This window comes from Daucus carota, chromosome 9 (genome assembly GCF_001625215.2).
Source record: "Daucus carota subsp. sativus chromosome 9, DH1 v3.0, whole genome shotgun sequence".
NCBI classification, from domain to species: Eukaryota; Viridiplantae; Streptophyta; class Magnoliopsida; order Apiales; family Apiaceae; genus Daucus; species Daucus carota.
In genome coordinates this window covers 41158286-41179805 of record NC_030389.2, presented here as the reverse complement: position 1 = coordinate 41179805, position 21520 = coordinate 41158286, and the positions used below count along the sequence as shown (strand labels likewise).

At 32.4% G+C, this 21520-nt stretch overlaps 1 protein-coding gene across 1 annotated transcript; it reads left to right on the top strand.

The window, feature by feature from the left end:
- The first annotated feature begins 16830 nt into the window (after nucleotides 1-16830).
- LOC108201646 (uncharacterized) lies at nucleotides 16831-17790 on the top strand. The gene has a single exon (XM_017369932.2). It carries the CDS (start codon nucleotides 16831-16833, stop codon nucleotides 17788-17790), a length of 960 nt encoding a protein of 319 aa, XP_017225421.2.
- The last annotated feature ends 3730 nt before the right edge of the window (nucleotides 17791-21520 follow it).

Sequence of the window (21520 nt, the reverse complement as noted above, 5' to 3'; positions counted from 1 at the left end):
ATATTCCGATGCTCTAACATATGACCGAATGCTCAATATGCTCAATCAAGTTTCGAAACAAATTAATAATTGATCATTAACATAAATCAAGTTATACATTTCATATAAATAACAAATCAGAAAACACTGCTTGTATATAATTTTAATATACTAATTTATTATAGATATGTGAGCATATAAATGATATTTGTATAAGATTTATTAATCTCTGATTATTTTTTGTTTTTTTGTGTACCAACTTCTTTATGCAATATATATTAATATTTTTATGATTTATTAGATACAACGAGATACGAATAGTTTATAATGTGAACGACATTTATGTGCCTGTTTGTTTTCTAGAAGAGTTAGCTATTTATGACTTCTGCTTTTTTTACCCGGTTTGTGCAAATAAGTAGATGTACTTTTAAGAAGTTAAAAATGTTAAATTCTCTCTCAGAGACATTTTTGCCAAACATTTTATTTATTTATTTATTTTTACTTTCTAATTCATTTATTTATTTTAGACAAGAAAACATTTCTTTAAAGTTTGTCGAACGATCCCATATATCTTTATAAAAAAAAAAAGGTCTTTCTAATGTGTGCCCAAGGGCACACAATAAACACTAACTTTGATGAGTTTGGTGGGTCTTTATTGGTGGACTTGGTGCAAATACAGGGAGGCCATCCATATTTATGATTGGAGGACCAATAAAAATGCATCATACTCATGAAAATTAGCGCTTAGTGTGTGCCCATGGGCACACCACAGAAAAACCGATAAAAAAATTACATGGAATATTGTTACATACTCCCTCCGTCCCTTTTTATCTGTCTATCACTACACCATAGATTGCATTTAGCAACCCCTGAAAATAGTTGCTATAATATAAAAAATCATTGCAGTAGAGTCTATTGCAATGATTTTCAAAAAATCGACCGTTAAGTTTGCCCCCGTTGCCATAGGGCCCTTTATGCAATGAAATAACACATGTATTGCAACAAGTTTAAATCATTGCCAGAACCACATATTGCAACAACTTTTCCTCTTTAGCAATGATATTTAAATCATTGCTGTAGTTTGTTCTTTTATTGCAACAAAATTTGTAGCACTTTTTTTTGTTTTAAACATTGCCATATAGTACCTATGGCAACAATTTTGGTCCGAATGCATTGTTATTTAAATGATTTACAATAGAAAAAGTAACCTCTAAAGCAACATTATAATCATATATTGCAACAATATGAATAAAAAAAATTGATATAACCATTTCCAATATATATTAATCCACCATTGAAGGTTCATTACAAGAACATCCTAAAAACAACTAAGAATGTTACCAACAACAAATTTATCCATGCCTACAAAACCACAACCAAGAGCATTACCATTGTTACTGGCATTAGTACAAACAATCCTCAATCTAGAATTTTTAATAAAATACACCAACATATTATTACACTAAAATTTTTTATCAATCAGTAACAAAAGACTTGTCATATCAGACCCATCATAATCGATTATTGCAAGAGCATATCTGTTGGGATTCTGTTGGAAACCAGCAAAGCACCCTCAATTAGATTGTTGAAAGCCTGGCGCAGAGCAAGTTCTTCAACATCAATTTGGTAGATCGTACAAATTCATATAATCCTACAGAGAGTTGTTGCTTTTGAGACAAAGGCTTCCAGGCTCCAACCAAATCTGGTAGCACATCTGCAATATTGCATGGTCAAAGTAATAGAATAACAATATACACATGTAAAGTTCTATATAACACAGTGATGATAAAGTGAAAACAGAGCGCATTACAACTAGATTTGCAGCGTCTTAACCACAGGATAAATCTAGCTAGCATTGTGTATCTCTAAGGTGAGGATAGTGAGACTGTACGTGAGATCGTGCTTTGTTGTTGCAAAAACGATGCTTTTATTTGCTCTGTGAAGACAGAGAAGTATAAGCTCTATGTTGAAAAATTAATTGCAGATAATGCAGGTTGAGGAAATAAATACCAATCAATCACAGAACTGAAAACATCTTAACCTGCATTCGTGCCATAGAATTGCTTCAGCTGTGCAAACTAGATCGTCCAAAGAACTTATAGATAGTAGTGGGACTGACACATCTCTTGTATAAGTAGCTGAACCACACCACCTGTAGAATGCGTCGGCAGCCTTTGGAAAGAAATTGTCTTTAGAAGTTAACTCAGTCATTAAGTCGGTTATAGATACACGAGGGATTAATACCTCAAAATTACTCATGGTACAAGTCACAGCTTTGTCAAACTCTGGCATATGTCGAGACTTCAAAAGCATGACACAGTAAACAAAGAAAAAAGTTAGTCGATAAGGTTAGAAAAGAATACTTATATTTTTTCCAAAAAATGAAATTTTTTTTAGATTGTTATATATGACAGCTTCACACATCACCTAAAAATGACTAATACAGCCTATTAGTCGGCATATAATAAATGGCCAAAAAACAAAAAACAAGCTTGCACATGCATCTTTCAGATTAACAGGCAATAGATAAACACAATTGATTTACCATTGGCTTCTAGTTATATAACCTTATTAACTAAAATGATCTGTGGACAAATAAAGACCCTATATAGCATCCGTCTGTAGAAAGTTATTTCATTAAATCTCAGACCTGAAGGAAAACAGGAAACTGAGGAAAAATATATAGTAGTGGCAATATACATAGTCTATACAAAACTAAGTGTTGGTGAATAGTTAGGGCATTGCAGGAACATGTATGAAAAACTAATAAAATATCTAGTCAGCAATAAATATAATGGCATCTTTTATTATTTGTTGTTACCACCTTTGACCTTACATAAAACACAACACTTAATGTTATTTCACGAACCTGTGGTGCTGCTTCAAAAACAAGGAATTTCCTATTAAGATTCTCATTGAGGCTACATCACCACATAAAAGCCTCATTATCTAAAGAGCTTCTTCCTGATGTCCAGGTTCTTTTGCAAATAAACCCTGAAACCAAGATATTAAATGGCAAGATATAGCATTCATTCCTAAAAGCAAGAATATATGTCAATAAATTATGGGGTAAAAAGTCAGAAAAAATGGAGGCTGGTATCTATCATCTGCGATATTATACTAACTAGGGACCATATATATAAAGTTTAAACACTAATTAATATAAACCACACATCAAATTATAAACCACACATTATATCAAACAACATATAAATAATATCAGAAATTAAATTAAGGCACATAATAATTCAAAAACAAACCTCAAGTTAAGTTTGGGGATAATCATTTTAACCTGAAAAAAGCAGCTCCATGTTTCCATTACAGATCAAAGATCCGAAGTCCTATGTAATCGCTGGCTCTGGCTCTATTACATGGACAACTACTAATGACTTAGTTAACAATGTTGCTACCAGAGTTAAACATTATCGCTGGCTCTGGCTCTATTACATGGACAACTACTAATGACTTAGTTAACAATGTTGCTACCAGAGTTAAACATTATCGCTGGCTCTGGCTCTATTACATGGACAACTACTAATGACTTAGTTAACAATGTTGCTACCAGAGTTAACAGAATGTTTAGACTATGCAACCCCATGACAAGACGAAAAATAATTATTACCATGGGTGTGTGATTATTCCATTACTTGGGATATAAATTAAACCCCTAAATTAAGAAATAAAACAAAACCTCTAAATATGAACTCTTAATTAAACATAACTAAGACTTGATTAAGAACGTAAACTCTTAATTCAACAAACGTAAGACCAAATTAACAACATATAATCGATTAAACACATGAACAAATTCTATTAAACACATGTGCAAACTCAATTAAAAACACATCTAAACCATTACATACCTCAAGTTCAAGTTATTACAGAAAGAAGATTGATCCATCTATCACCAGCCTTCTTCGATCCTTCTCTCGCCTTCTTCGATCGTTTCTCTCTGTCACATTTGTATTCTCTCTCCATGGCCAGCTTCTAGTCTGGTGTTTATGAGGTTAATTGAGTGGGTTCTGTTTTAGGTAACTCCTTTATTTTGTTTGTCTTTTTAATTAACCCCGGCAATTTTAATTTTTCATTATCCCGCCACTATTACTTTCATTGGCCCGCCAATATTTTTGGCCCCAAAAATCTCATCTAGTGCAACGCCTGGTTGTGACGTTGCAAAAGACCTTTGTTTATACAGCCCTTTCAAATTTTTTAACGAAAATTTGATTCTATTGTAACGTTTTTTTCCCCATTGCAATAGACTGTTTTTAATTTTTCAATAGCAACGATTTTAAGGAAAATTTCTTTTGAGTGGTTGCTAAAGGCATTCTATGGTATAGTGTATTTTGAAAAAAAAAACACATACCAAGGAATAATTGATTGTAGGAACTTTTTCATTAAATACCTCTGATTAATATCTTGAAAATGGTGGAATACCCCTACTTTAGATCTTGAAAACATGAATTCAACCAAGTTTTAAATAAGTCAAGCCTTGAAAATTGAAATTATGGAGATATATTCGAAAAACTATCATTAAATTAGTTTTGAAAGTATAAATAGACAGATAAATAGGGACAAACAAATTTTTATTTCCAAAATGGACAGATAAATAGGGACGGAGAGTATTTGATACTCCCTCGGTCCCTTTTTACATGTCTACTTTGAAAAAAAAAATTGTCCCAAATTATTTGTCCACTTCTCTTTTCAAAGCACTTTTTGTATGTTTTTTCAAAAAGTAACAACTTCCAATGTTTGACTAGCATATATATATACAGAACTCTATCTAATTCATTACATTTATTAGGGATATGTATGAAAATAATATATCCAACTAACATTTTCTGAATATTCGTTATTTTTTCAAAAAGGACAAGTAAATGGGGACGAAGGGAGTAGTAACAGAAAAAGGTCACATTGGGGGGATGAACCTGGACATGGTTTATTTATATATATTTATTGTATAATGTTGTCTTTATCAATGGTTGAGACCAACTCGATTTACCATTAACACGGAACCAATAATCAGGACTGAGGTGGACTGAGGGACCTCGGGCTTAGATAACCCTCTGTTAGAAAAGGTAAAAATTATTATAATATTAAAATGAAAATTATATATATATATATATATATATATATATATATATATATTTTTAAGATTTTTAAATATTTTCTAAAATTTTAAAGAAAATTAATAATATATTTGATATTTATAATCTTATATTTGATATCAAAAATTATGTTTATTTTGTTAAAAATTTATTATATATAAGTTAAAATCAGTGTTGTAAAAAGCGGGAATCAAATTTAGTCGGTGAAGTTACGGGACAAAAATTAATCGGGGATTAATTGAATTGATCAGGAATTAATCGGATGGATTAATGATTAATCGGATATTTAATCAGTTCGACGAGTTACAGAATCACGATTAATCGTCACCGATTTTTAGAACAGAAGTTAAAATGTAATATTCTAAAAGAAATACTAAAACGTGAAACTTAGACACGGAACCGAAGATGGGACAAAACCATTAGGACAAAAACATAAGACCGTAGGACATGTGTGGGGGATAATAATACTTTTATACCGTAGAATTGGCTTATCAATTGGTCAAAAGACATCTGAGTTCTTATCTGCGCTTAACAATTCGGAGTACCAAACAAAATAATTAAAAAATATTTTTGTTTTTGAAGAAAATGACATTTCATTAAAAATCATATTCAACACAAGTGTTTCCAACACACAATGCGAAAGAAATGAGTAATGAACGAAGCTATTAAGAGTACGGGAGAATTTAGTCAACAAATGTGTGATCCAAAAATAATATAAAATATTGATTTATATATATAATTTGCTCGTATTTGTTATATTGGTTGATTTTAATTTGAAAATAATATTTATTATCATTTAAGTTATTATAAATAAAAAATATATATTATTTTGATAACAATGATATTGAATATTTCTATTAGTCTTTAAAAATTCGATAAATATAATTAACATCATGAAATTGACAAATTTTTTAGACAAAAAGAAAGCGGGATTGGAGTAAATAATTATTTTACATATTTTTAATTTAACTTGTATTTATGATATTATTAATTCAGTCTCAACAAGGTAGCAGACATGTATGGGTGGACTGCATTCCATTACGTGGAAAATTACAATTTTATAAATCAGTTAAATATCTGGCAGGCATGGACGATTCTGTGGCGTACCGAGCAGATATGAAGACAACATCTCTTCATGTGGCGGCATATAACAGAAATGTTTTAATGTTGATGAGCTTTTGAAGTTTTTCCAGATTCATTAGACATTTTAGATGGAGGTAGAATTATGTGGGTGTTTGGCAGCCACTTTTAAGCTGGGTTTCTCGGTTTATAAGTTAAAAGCACTTATTCGTACCGTTTGTATAAAAAGTCAAGCAGCACTTGTAAAAAGTTAGGAATGTTAGTTTTTGTTTCAGGCTTCTACTTATTTCTCAGACACTTTAATCACTTATAAGTCTTATTGTTTCTGACTTCTACTTCACTTATTTATTTTAAGCAAAAATCACTTATTTTAAGCTCACCAAACGGTCCCTATATTGCAGATTGCAGAGCTTTCTTATGATTCCTCTTCAGAAGTTGATTTTCCTTCATTTTATAACTACTTATAAGTTCGATCAAATTTATAAAATTATTCGTTATTATCCTTATCCTACCTATGAATTTGTTAACATATTCAGTTAAAGCTACCCAGTGAAGAAACCATAGTCATACCAATGTCAGTAGGAACGTCAAACCTCTGTTTCATTGCAAGACTGTATCCATTTTGGTACAATTCTCACTTCATACTATAACAGTTATATCCACTGCAGTTGACAATTTGGCTATTAGGCATATACGCTTGAGCAGCACACAATATAAACCAGATGTTGAGCCCAGTAAGTCAGAATTAAATTAATGTATGACTTTGCGAAAGAGTTGGACAAAGATTTTCACACTCGGATGATATTGGCTGCAGTCTAGCCACTGTGGCCTTGACAGCGGAATAAACCATGCCAAGAACATAAAAACCAAGGACCGGCCCAGGTCCTTCAACAATAGATCGCTTTCCAGACATTTTTAATAGCTGATGTAGTTGCTCTTTTATTTTCAATCTCTTTAACGTTCCTCTATTTTGCTACATCACTTGAGGACTATTGGAGTATACTAGCAAATCCGGTCTTTATCTCTGCTCTGCTCAATGTCGATTGCAGCAATAGTGCTGGCCTTCATTACTGGGACTTACATTTTGCTAGCTAGTTATTTAGCCATGGCCATCAGTACTGTTTGGGTCATCTCTTTTTTTTCTCTCCTCGTATAAATATCAACTGTTTGGGTCATCTCTCCTTTTTTTTTTTTCCTCCTCATATAAATATCAACTTATTTTCTATACTTGAAATCAGGCCCGGCCGGAAGGAGGGCATCCTGGTCAACCGCCCAAAGGCCAAAAAGTTATATAATCCATGCATTTGTTATTAGTATACATTGGTAACTTAAATTTTCTATCTACGTGACTGCGTCCCTACCTAAATTAATAATACTATCAATTAATCTCTTGATTGATGCACATGGACTCACAGGCTCACTAATCAGACACGCATAAAACACACGTTAATTGAATATATATTTACACTAATATAATATATATTTTTAGGGGCCGTTTGCTTCGAGTTAAAGAAACGGAATGGAATTCAGAAAGGGAAACGAAGAGAAAGGAAAGAAATGATGCTGAATTGTATTACCTGTTTGGTTTTGATCAGGAAATAGAATGGAAAATTATATGATTATTCTTATATTTGATTTTTAAATATAAAATAATATCAAAAGAGTCAAATATATTTACGTTTATAATTTGATATATTTTATCATTTAAAAATTTCATTAATTTTATAAATATCTTGACTTATAAATTATACTAAAATTATTTTTAATATGTAAAAACTAAATTAAAATTTATTTTTGATCTTCAAAAATATTTTACATATTATTTTTTAATATTAATGATTTTTGAAATAAATTATAATTGAAAATAAAATAAGAATCAGGAAAGGGAAAAGAAATACCTGGTGGGGGTGGGTAGGGCTGAGCAAAACCGAACCGAAACCGAAAAATCGGACCGGACCGAATAATTTCGGTCCGGTTCGGTCCTTTTTTTCTGAAATTTCGGTCCGTTCGGGTATTTCGGTCCGGACCGAAATAAAATACGGTCCGATCCGGTCCCCATTGAAAAATTTCGGTTCTGGACCGAATGGACCGAACTTTTATATATATAATTAATATTTTTATTTTATATATTAAATAAAATATTATACTATCACTATCCTATTCCTATACCTAATGTCCTGACTCCTAATCTATGAGAGTAGCAGTAGATTAGCTGCTTGAGTTGAACATGAAACCTGCTAAGGACTTGTGGTTATGCAGGATCGTGGATCAAATAAAAGTAGTGGAGAATGTCTAGGAGTTTAGTGCTTGTTTGGTATCATGATGGAAGTTATTTCCTATGGTAACTTCTACTTCCTATCTACATTAAATATCAGGGAAGTAACACAAACGTGTTTGGTTGACATGTTGGATATTTTACTTCCTGCATATTATTTGTTTTTATTTTTTTATTTTTTTGGATAATATATTTTCATAATCATAATGTCTTTTATTATAATTAAATGATAAATATCATTTTTTGATAATAATAATAATCATACAAAATTTATACGACTTTTAAAAATTACTCCAAATTATTTAGCAATAGTCCATACTAATAATTACACAAAAAATTAAAATTAATTAATTGTATTTTTTATTTTATATAAAATTTGTATATAAAGTTATAAACAAATTAATTATTCAAACTTATTCCTGACTCTAGACTGGATTATATTTTATAAATTTTTGACAAAATAGTATTATTAATATGTTATCGTTTTTTATTTTTTTAAATTAAAAGAACATATTCTATATTTTTAATGAATAAATATAATTCAACAATATAAGTTTGAGTTACATATAATAATAATAAATAAATAATAATAATCTCTAAAAAATTTAATATTTAACTTTTTTACTATTATATGTATCAATTTTAGAATTGTTATATATTTTCACATGTATACATTAAAGTTAAATCTGGTGGAAGTGTGAGTGACCGAGGGGTAGTGGGTAAGTAACTTCCTAGGACAGGTATTACAACTTCCCAGCTAGTTAGACTTCCTGTGTTTTTGGTAAACCAAACAACCTGATAGATTGTCATTTCCCAGTCATTTAAAATACCCCAAGAACTTCCTGTCAACCAAACGACCTCCTTAGTAGTGATCAGTTTCCTAGTAGTTGCACTGCTTAATCATTATGAAATAACAAGAGAGAGGCTTCAGACGTGTATGTACTTGTGTGATTTTACTGCATTACAAACACTTCAGAAAATTTCGGTTCTGCCGGACCGGACCGACCGAATTATTTCAGTTCGGTTCCGGTTCGGTCCATATACAAACTTCGGTCCGGTCCGGTCCGGAAAATATAAGAACTTCGGTCTTCGGTCCTTTCGGTTCGGACCGAACCGACCGAATGCTCAGCCCTAGGGGTGGGGAATAGATCATGAGGAATTTGGGGTAAACCTAAAACCAAAACAAGAGAAAGGGAATGACAGATTTCATGAAACAAACAACAACAAAGAGAATGAAACGGGTTGTTTCCCTTTCCCTTTGTCAGTTACCCCTAACCAAACGGCCCCTTAATATATTCCTAATTCTTAAAAAAAATTAGGCCCATTTTTTCTTTTCGCCCTTGATCCTCAAAAGATATGGAACAGCTCTGCTTGAACTAGAACGTATTAAGCTAGCTTTGCATTGGTTGAAAGAACACTTGTTAAAGCGAGTGGTGCCACTGGGATTACATGGCATGAAGATGATGCTCGCCAAATTAACCGTGAAGAAGTCCAAGAGTGCAGAAACGAGTAATGCCCTCACGAGACACCAATACACCATATGAATTTTTGTTCTTAAATCTCAATAATGCTGCCTTTGAATGTTGTTAGCACTAATCACTCCTGGCAATAAGTAGTGTTTGTGTTTTGCATCGTAAGTATGATTTACACTTTACAGTATTCCAAGAAGAAAATTTAGCATCTCACCCCTAGCGTTTATATATCGTTAACCATGTAATGTTATATCGGCTATTCTCATGGCAATTGGTGTTTTTTATAAATTTACCTCCATCTCAAAATAATAATTTTGTTTGACTTTTCAATAGTTAAATTGACTAAATTTTGCCTGTAAATAAAAAGTTATTCTTTTATAATTTCAAAAAATTAAAAAATACAAGTTAAATAGGATCATATTTTCTTTCTAATGGTATAATTTTTAAAATTTTCTTAATTATATAATTTGTGTAATTGTTGGTCAAAATTTGACCAATTTGACCAAGTCAAATCAAAACAAGACTATTTATTTTGAGATAGACGGAGTATCTGATTTTCTAGTTAGATCTAAATTAGAACGATGATATGTCTTACGTTCATATCGTCTCGTAAACATGCTCCCATTAGCCTCTAGAAGCAGAGAGCACAATACATTATTGAGTAAACTATTATCTTCTCAGAGTTGTACTGTTGTTAGATAGATATACCCGAAATTTCATTCCTAATAACTTCAATTTTCAATTTTATTCAATTTTAAGTGATTTTAGCTTGATCCGAAATCGATTTGATTGCTGACACGAACACGACCTGTTACCCTAAATTGCCATCCTATACTAGAGGACTAGAGGAGCATCCCAAGTATTTGGCAACACGACGACACACACAAATGCAGTTTTCTGAACATGCCAAGAACTATAAAAGCCAACATATCACTGTAATGTCAGTTTCTGCACATGGCCCCTTCTGCTCAGAGTAAAGCCTGAAGGACCATCCCTCCCTAATATAGTATGATACGAAACCCTAAAAAACTGCTTAAGGTTTGCTGGTTTTCTTCTAATTTATGACTGAGAGTGACAAAAGACCTAACTCTTGAGACTCTATACTACATGAGTAAATCTGCAGTCTAGCTATGCATCGAATCTTGACAAATGAAGCATTTTATAACAAGCTCTGAGGAGATCAGTAGTGAAAAGGGAATGAGCTAGCTGTACAAGGTTTGATTACAAATTTGCAACTTGACTTGATGCATTTATGTAGTAGTTGTCAGTTTTGTCTCTACTTCCAACAAATAAACACACACAAACACTTTCGTTTGATTTAATGACTCATAACATCATCTACTTGTGGTTTGTGAAGCAACTTAGACCATTCAATTGAAGCTTGGTTTTGCCTCTACTTCTGGGCTGCGAAGCCACCATATATATAACATGCCAGTAATGATGTGAACAAAATTAGACCTAACAAGGCAATAAATGTGAGGATCCATAATTTGAATCTTGAGATTAATTTTAATTAATTAATATACAGATAATCATGCTGCAGAATTGATATACAGTATAGCATTATGAAACAGTGTACATATGAATTCACATATCCTTGTAAATTTAAAACCAAGTACTTCAAGAATACAGATTTCCACACTTCAAAAACACAGATTTGCACACTTCAAGAACACTTGTACTCCATAGTGAAGAAGGCCTGAGAGAATTAGCAAAAAAGAGAACAATGCAAACAAAGGATATATATGATTAACCAACAAATTAGCTACATAGATCTAAGTTTACTCTACTCCAAGTCCTTATTATCACACACCTGCAGATCGATATACATATAATGTGTTACTCTATATATATATACTATATGCTATTAGAAAAGGACTTACCTCTGCGTACAGTTTAAATTTAAAAGAAAGACCAACCCTTCAAAGTTGCAGTACTGCATAATAATAAGCAGGATAAAACTCTCCACCTCAAAGAAAACCCTAGTTTGGACCAATCGGTGCTTCAGTTAGCACAAACTGATCAATATTGCTCTTGACATAATACGAAAACTAAAGAATACTAGCTATGTACATATACGAACTCATCACGAAGATTGAAACATCATGAATTTGTCGAGACTGGTTCACATATATACAAGTAACACCATTAATAAGAATTATACTTCTCTATTCGAAACAAAACATTCATAAAAATTTAGTTAGATCAAGGCTCAATCCCCAAACCATAAGAAGCTAGGTACATATACAGGGATCTGAAATCATTAAAATTTGGAGAGACTAAACTTGGTAGTCAGTTGAAAAAGCTAGCTAGAAGATATATATCCGCTGACAAAATACATATATTTGATGATTAGTTCTAGGTTTTAACAGAGGAACAAACATATTCTACAAACTGCAGAACCAAAACCATAAAAAGATAGATAGCATTTATACAGATAAATTAAAATGAAGATCGATCCAAAAGAATTGATGATCAGATGGCAGAGACATATAAATTTCTCAAAGTTTTAAGCAAAGCTACAAGAAAATGGGAAAAATAATAATAATTAGATCTGCGAGGACAAATGTAATTAAGGTTTCTCATGCGACCAACAAGAGGTGAAGCTACCACATGATCTGATCCTTCCTCTATGATCAATTGAAAAGCAGGAAGGTTTAGATCATGCTGGCAGCTTCAACTCTGAGTGGTGCATGATACTAAAGAAGCCACTGTTACATCTCAAAGAGAGCTAGCTATATAAAGAGAAATAAACCTAAATGAGGTTCTTTTCATGTTGTGTTGTACTCTACAAGCTAGCTAGCCAAGCCTCTTTTTATATACGACAAGTAGGGCATGGAGGGGAGGTGCGGATCGAAGTGGTGTTTCAAATTAAGGTAGACATAAAGGTATCGTTTTGATGTGTTTAAAATAAATGTTTTTTCTTTTTAACGTAAAAAAATAAAGTAGAAGTCAGAATCAAATTAAGATTTATAGATGATTAAAGTGTTTGGATAAGAAATACAAGTCACGAAATAAAGTTAGTCTTCTCAATTTTGTATAAATATTTTTTCGAACTTTTTACATAAACGATACAATTTACGGATGTTTGTAATTTATAAATCCACAAGTCCCGCTCTTAAACCCGGACACAGCACCCCAAAAGCTATATATTCCGTGGCATGCTAGGCTACTAGGTAGCTATGGATAAAGAACTGGTGAGCCAAAAAGCTTTGAAAAGCTCGAACAATAAAACAAAATTTAAAGATAAAGAGAGGTGGTCCCTGAGGTGCGCGCAAGAGGAAAATTGAATATTGTCACGCTAGCACCACCACCATGCAGATCGCAGACGGGTTTGTTAGTGTTTCTATATGGAGGAGCATTTATTAACGTTAGGGTTGGATGGGTGGGGACCTTTTCTCCCTCTGGAAAACATTTTATTTCACTTACGCGTTAGCTACTTTCAACAACTAGTCACTCTCTTTTCAGCAATAATATAGACATCAAGTTAATCAGGTTTATAATTTTTGTTAGTTTATAATATATCTTTATATTTGATTTTATTTTAAGATTAATTTTTGTTATAACAATATATAATTTTTAACTAAAATAGATTTGTGAATGATTATTAAACGAGTTTTGAGTGTTAGAGATAGATAATCTTATGTATATGTGTTTGAATTTGAATATATAAACTGAGAAAACAAGAGTTTACGCGGAAGTTATCAGCTTTTATTGATTCATTGCAAAACAATATATATAGAGAGAGCAGATAAGAAAGTGGCCACAAAACCAGGACCAAAAACAAAAACAACTCCTGTTATAACTCTACTTCTAATATGCATCTCCAAAAACTACTCCCTACTCCCACGTCCAGATAAAACATGCAGCGACTAACTTGTGCACTACCTAACTGTTTACAAAATAAAACTAAGTAAGATAATACTTTAAAACAATAAACAAGTTTTAGATTAAATCCCAACAATCTCCCCCTTAATCTGAAACTTGTGTGGTCACTATCACACTCGATCATAGCATTACCTTGCCCTTCTGGCAACTTCTTCATCCGCCCGCATGGTCTTTAAACCGAGCCTGTATGGCTATTCTTCACAAGCCCGTATGGCTTTTAAACCAAGCCCGTATGGCTATCCTTCTAAGCCTGTATGGCTATTCTTCTTTGCCCATCTGGCACGTAATTAGACTAAAGAAAGAACTCCATATGCATCCCATACTGCACATGATGATCTCTCCTACATTTCATGGAACAGTTAACACACTCTATCAAAACCAACCTTCTGTCTCTATAATTAATCTTTTTAGCCCGTATGGCCTTTTGTTTGGCTGGCTTTTTGTTTTTGCCCGTCTGGCATGTCTTATTTCTCCTCTGTGCACCATAGTAATAACCTTGATTCCCATATGCAACAACTCCACTAGCAGATTGACCTTTAAAGCACTGAAACAGGTTCCCCATCAGTGTAATCTTACAACCATCTATTTTTTACCGATCACAGCTTTACAAATCCTAACAGCCTTGCTGCAATATCAACCTTTCTGTTACCAGAAGAGCCTGCCACGTGAGGCCAACTTCACCAGGACAGCAACACTCTTGAGATTGCTGGAACACGGCCTCACCTGAAGCTAGAACAACCTATGCTCTGATAGCAAGTGTTAGAGATAGATAATCTTATGTATATATGTTTGAATTTGAATATATAAACTGAGAAAATAAGAGTTTACGCGGAAGTTATCAGCTTTTATTGATTCATTGCAGAACAATATATATAGAGAGAGCAGATAAGAAAGTGGCCACAAAATCAGGACCAAAAACAAAAACAACTCCTATTATAACTCTACTTCTAATATGCATCTCCAAAAACTACTCCCTACTCCCACGTCCACGTCCAGATAAAACATGCCGCGACTAACTTGTGCACTACCTAACTGTTTACAAAAATAAAATTTTAAAATAATAAACAAGTTTAAGATTAAATCCCAGCATTGAGGTAATATATTCTCTATTGAGGGTGTGTATCATATTTATTATATAACATGTTTTCTAGATTTTTTATAATTAAACACGTCAAAAAAACTAACAAAAATTTGGTTTTGAGAAAGCCCTTTCCCTATTAAAAGCACCAAGCGATCATGCACGCAAAATTTAAGTATGTTTTAATTATCATATATAAAAGGATCTATATAGTATATATTATAATATGTTATAAATTAAGGAGACTCGTAGTTCAAATATAGACAGATCAAAATTTTAATAGTATTGTATATATGGATTGCCAACACGACTATGACTTATCTTATTTATAATTAATTATTTATATAAAAATTTGATAATTATGTATTCTTTTAAATATAAACATTTGTTTGTTAACTAATATATTTTTAGAAAATATAAATAAAGATATATAAAATTTCTCCATATATAAAGTATTGTTGAAGGTACATTCTCCAAACTATCCATATATAGAGGACGGTAGAATAATGTGGAAGAAAGTGTTCCTTACAAGAGTTTGTTATCAAATGACAGCTAAAAGAATAGTACTGTATAATATTAGAGGCAAAATTATTGTGGAATATTCTTAATCGGATATATAATATTAGTGTATTTCATTTGAGGCCATGTTAATTAATAAACTCTAACTTTTTTTGATAATTATATTTATATACTCTATAGACTAGTACATCAGAGGCTACACTTAGATGCCTTGCATATTTCTGATTGAACGAGAATTATTATTAGGAATCTGAATGAAATGGAATAAATTCTTGTCACTGATCTCCTATCACTATTACATTAAATCCAGAATCTATTGTTAAAATGAAATCATAAACACAAAAATGGTGCGCGAATGCCAGTTTATACGCCCTTTCTGTTACAGAACTTAAACATCATATTATGATCTGTGAAAGACAATAATAAATACATGAAGTGTCCTGTGTGTTAACGGGCCGTTTGGATTAGCTTAAAAGAAGTGACTTCTTACTTATAATATATAATAAAGAAGTGGAGCAGAAGTGAGAAGTAAATAAGTTAATAAAGTGTTTGGAAAAAAAGCTGAAGTTGTGAGAGAAAAGCTAGCATTCTCAGCTTCTTAAAAGTGCTTCTACTTCTTTACACAAACGGATAAAAAAGCAGAAGTCTTATAAACAAACACCCCCAATATCTGAACAAATAATGTGGGTGTTTGGCTCCCCTTTTGAGCCCGACTTATCGACTTATAAGTTAGAAGCACTTATTTCGTACCGTTTGTGTAAGAAGTCAAGAAGCACTTAAAAAAAGTTAGGAATGCTAGCTTTTATTTCAGGGCTTCTACTTATTTCCCAAACACTTTAATCACTTATAAGTCTTATCTTGCTTCTAACTTCTACTCCACTTATTTATTTTAAGCAATAAGCACTTATTTTAAGCTCACCCAAACGGCCCAATATAAGCTCAATCGTTACGCTAAATATGAGATTATTTTTTCTTATTTAAATTTTAATTGACATATACAATTAGCAAGAACATAGCAATCTCCACGAAATTAAGATAGTCGCACCCAAGCTCAATATATTTAATTAAACTAACAGGAGGACCTGTAAAACAGAACAATCAACTGACTGTTATTAAATAAAATTGTTCCATTTTCGTACAAATATTATACCCACAATGTAGCAAGCTAGGCATTCGAATTTCTCATCTATATCTGGTGCGGGATACCGAACCCACCCCCTCAATTATTTTCATGAAAGCATATTTTTTATTTTATAAATTTTATTTAAATAATTAATATAATATTTTTATAGGAAAGAATATTTATTAAAAAATTACTAATGTGGAGGGACAAATGCTCCTGATTTCTTTTCATATTTCAATTCATATTTATTGGCACAGACCTTTTTAGCAGCGCGCGGGGTTCCAGCGGTGTATATTCGAACCATACAGGATATGTATTCAGCGGCGGGAACATGCGTTCGGACACCTGTTGGGGATACTCAGTATTTTCCAGTTGAGGCAGGGCTTCATCAAGGGTCGGTATTAAGTCCTTTGCTTTTTATAATGATTTTGGATGTGATTACTCGTGATATTCAGGCTCCTATACCTTGGTGTATACTTTTTGCCGATGATATTGTATTAATCGCTGAGTCTCGAAACGATGTTAATATAAACCTAGAACGGTGGCGTACATCGCTGGAGGGTTATGGGTTGCGTCTGAGCCGTTCTAAAACTGAGTACTTATGTGCCAATTTCAGTGAGGAGGTTCATGAGGAGGATGTAGTTGTATGTATCGAGCAAGCCCGTGTACCACAAACAAATACATTTAAATACTTGGGCTCTATCATTCAGAGTAATGGTGATATTTCAGCGGATGTGACTCATCGTATTTTGACGGGATGGCTTCGTTGGAGGGCTGCTACTAGTGTGTTGTGTGATAAAAGTGTACCTTTGAAGTTGAAGGGTAAATTTTATCGAGTGGCAATCAGACCGTTATTACTATATGGTTCTGAGTGTTGGCCATTGAGAAAGGCTCAGGAACGTCGCCTAGAGACAGCAGAATTGCGTATGTTGCGTTGGATTTGTGGTAAGACTATGACAGATCATATACCGAATGTTACTTTTAGACGCCTTTTAGGGGTTGAGTCTATCTCTAAGAAAATAAGGGAGGGGCGTTTACTTTGGTATGGACATGTTCGGCGTAAATGTAACTCAGCCCCGGTTCGAAGGGTTGAACGCATATCGGTTCGGGGAAAGAGAAAGAGAGGTCGGCCCCGTCGGACGTGGTCTGATCAATTGAGTTTGGACTTGGGAGCCCTAAATCTAACGGGAGATATGACATTAGATAAGAATGATTGGCGAAGGCGTATTAGAGTAGTTGAGACTCGGTTTAGTGGCTTACAGAGGTTTTGAGTGTTCTGGTGTTATGCTTTTAGGACAAGGCTCAGGTGCAACGGCTCAGATCATTCATGCACAGATGCATTGCCGATGGAGGTGAGTCCCATGTGTTAGCAATCATGGGCCAAGGTACAATCTACTTATATTTCACACAAAACTTTGTCTTGCACTAAGCCGGGGGTCTCACGGAAACAGCCTCCTTACTCTAAATGAGTAGGGGCATGGTCTGCGTACAGTTTATCCTCCCCAGACCCTGCTCTAAGCGGGATATACTGGGTTTGTTTGGTTTGGTTTGGTTTAGACTTTTGTATATTCCTGAATAGAGCATAAAACGTGATAAGCACCTCTTTTAAAATGTACTCCCGACACGTATACCATACGTGAGATATATTTTCATTTTTTTTACTCTATCTGTTATTTATGTTGAAATATAAGTATAAAATCCGCCTTCCTAACACCTAATTAACGTCTTAGAGGAAGCCTTTTAATGATCTTATACTTATATTTCAACAATTTTATTACTAAAATCAACTCAGAATACAAGATGAATGACCGAAGAAAAACCATTTCTATTTTTCTCAAAACTGATGTGTATATATATACTCTATAATATAATAAATTAAGTATTTTATTTTCCAACCAAATAAATTATATCTATTGAATAGTACTTAATGATTAGAAATGCATGTGAAGGAGCACACAAGGGAAATGCATGTAATATAATGCATTACAATATATTTAGAACAATACGATCGGGCTTGTGCGATAATATTTTAAACATCTTAGATGAGTTTTACCAAACTTCAAAGAATATATAGATTCACCGATATGTAGAATAATTTAGTGCTTAGATGGAAATAGTATCTGGATGTATACTTGTTAAGTGCTTTGTTTGGCAATTAAATTTTCTTGTCAATTGACTAAAGTACCACTTCTGTTACTAGTTGCACCATGCATATGGAAGCAATTAAGCAAACCACCACTTCGCCTTGATTGTTAAATAAGATATGGAAATTTAAAAAAATATCAATATTCCAAACTTGTTTTAAGTAATACGGTTCAGTTGAAGTTGTATATATATCTGATTGCAATTTTGATTAGAATGTGTTAATTTTCAAATTACAGGAGCTGTAAATCTGTAATTGAGATTATATATAATTATACCTTATTTTAAGAAAAAAAAATTCACAATGAGGTATACTTGAAAAAAATCCAATAACATATACTCTATGTGCCACCCGGTTCTTTAAACTACTTGTTGACACGCATTTTGAGTCTCTTATAATATATAATTTCATAATTTTTTTAAGTTTTTCTAAATAAAAGTTTAACGTTTAAATATTTATTCCAATAAAATTGAAATTTTTATGAAATAATATTTTATAAAAAACTCAAAATACGTGCACGTAAACAACCTGCAGATGTGGTATTTATCAAAAGTTGCATGATGAAAACAGCCTAGGATACGTGCAAATTAAAACGTATGTAGGTTTAAAATTTAGTTGCCGAAAATGGGTCGTATTTTTTCTAAGTAAATCAGAACTGTCAGGGCCGGCGTGCTATATAGAAGCCTGTAGCAGCAGCTATAGCTGCAAGAACCCCTGCCTAGTGCTATAAAGGGTGGTTGATGATAGAGATTAATTAGTGGTCCAATCACCTGGGCAACCCATAATAACACAAACACGAGTGACCATATACCATTCCCACTGCCCCACGCACCCCCTCTATCTTGCGCCCAACCAAGGTTTCAAAGTTTTTGAGTACACAAATATTTTAGAAAGTAACTTAACAATGAACTACTATTCGGTTAAATTTTGAAGATGAACGCTATAAAAGATATATTTTGAAGGTATGTCGACCTGGTCAATATGCGGATACAGGATTTTATATATGATGTGTCACTAATTTGGCTTTTTCACTCTGTCATTACAAAAGCAACAAGAAAATCAATGAATTTTATAAAATAAATCTCAGCAACATTTTCGCGAAAGAGAAGAGTATAGAATTTAATATGTTTTACAGGTGCAGCAGTCAAGTAGTTTAGAGTATAGAATTTAATATGTTTTACGGGTGCTGCTGAAGTACACAAACATATATGTATTATTTTTTTTTTTAAATTATGGTGTGTCACGTGACACACCATCCTACACTATACATCCGTCTCTGAATGAGATGGAATGAGGGGAAATAGAATGAAAAATATAAAGAATTTTGTTGAGAAAGAAAGATGCCTTAAAAAATAGTGATTAAATATGAATATATCAATTTTTTATGGCGAAATTGTACAAAAAAAAACACATGATGAAAAAGTGGAATAATCGTATCTTTCAAAACATATATGTTAAATTTTTAGTCTAAATAATTTTGAATGGAATGATTAGATAATGAAAATCATGTACATTTTCTTCGATCACCATAAGTTTTTTTTTTTACAAATTTTATTCCTTTTTTCCCATTTAGAGTATAAACTTATTCGAATTCCCCAGTTTACATCCCTATCCAAGATTCCAAGTGAATAATCTTAGGGCTTATATTCTGGAAAAGTATGTAATTTCATTTTTTTCTGAAATAAATAATAGGATTTATAGTACAAATTTTATTTCATTTTTCCCGTTTCATTTCATTTAAATGTTATTTTCTATAAAAAAAATCGTAATTTCATTTCTTTAGCAATAAACAATAAGAGACTAAGAGTAAATGCTACAGAAGCGTTTCGTATTTCTTATTTAATAAAAATAAATATTTTTTCTATTAAAAAAATATTTTTTAAATCTAATATAAATTTATTCACTTTTTTCGTCCTTATTTTTGAAAAATAAAATAAAGTAAAACACATCTTCCTTATCTGTAATATATGCCTGCATCTCAATCATAACACGAGATTTCCTTGCAATGCATCGTTCAAGGTGATGTTTATGGTTCAAGTGATGCTCTAGCTTCTATATTTGTCTTATACATGTGCAAACTAATGTAATGAAATTATATTTACTCACGATTAACTGAGACGTAGGATGTTCAAACTATGCTAAGAGTGGTCCTCTAGTTATATTAAGTAGTACCACATAACAACAGAACTGTCACTTGCAAATTACCAAATCGAAAAAACGCTTCTAAAAGCAATTTCAAAAATTATTTACTCTCTCGGCAAGTCTGCATCTCAAAGCAATAAATTCAATTCAAACGAACAGTCTATGTATATGCTATATGTACATATTTGTTATGCATTTGAAGTTTCTTGTTCATTGGTTAGTATCCCTAGAGAAACCTGAGGACGACGGGAGGAATAGACCTCTTATCTGCCTCCTTCCTCCATAATAATTACATCAACAAAAACAAGGTTTTGACAAGGACTCTTCGCCACATGATTATATATCCTATATATCTATGGTGGTGTTTGATTGGGGTTTTAAACTCAGATTTTTCTTTTATGAGTTAGAAATAGTTTATTTGTACTGTGCGTGAAAATATTGGGATCGTTTGGCTGAATTAAAAGAAGTAACTTATTGCCTAAAGTAAAGAATTGAATTATAAGTGAAAAGTTGGTTTGAATTTATAAGTTATTAAAAATGTTTGGATACTCGTGACTTATTTTGTTATAATAAGTTCCAAACCCAAAAAAAAAACTAGGTTTCTTAGCTTTTTTTTCGAAGCTTTTAAGTACTTCTCTTAAATTGCCAAACGCTACATAAAATGTGTCACATTTAAATATTTGGAAAGTAACCGCATGAAAAAATAAATAAACAAA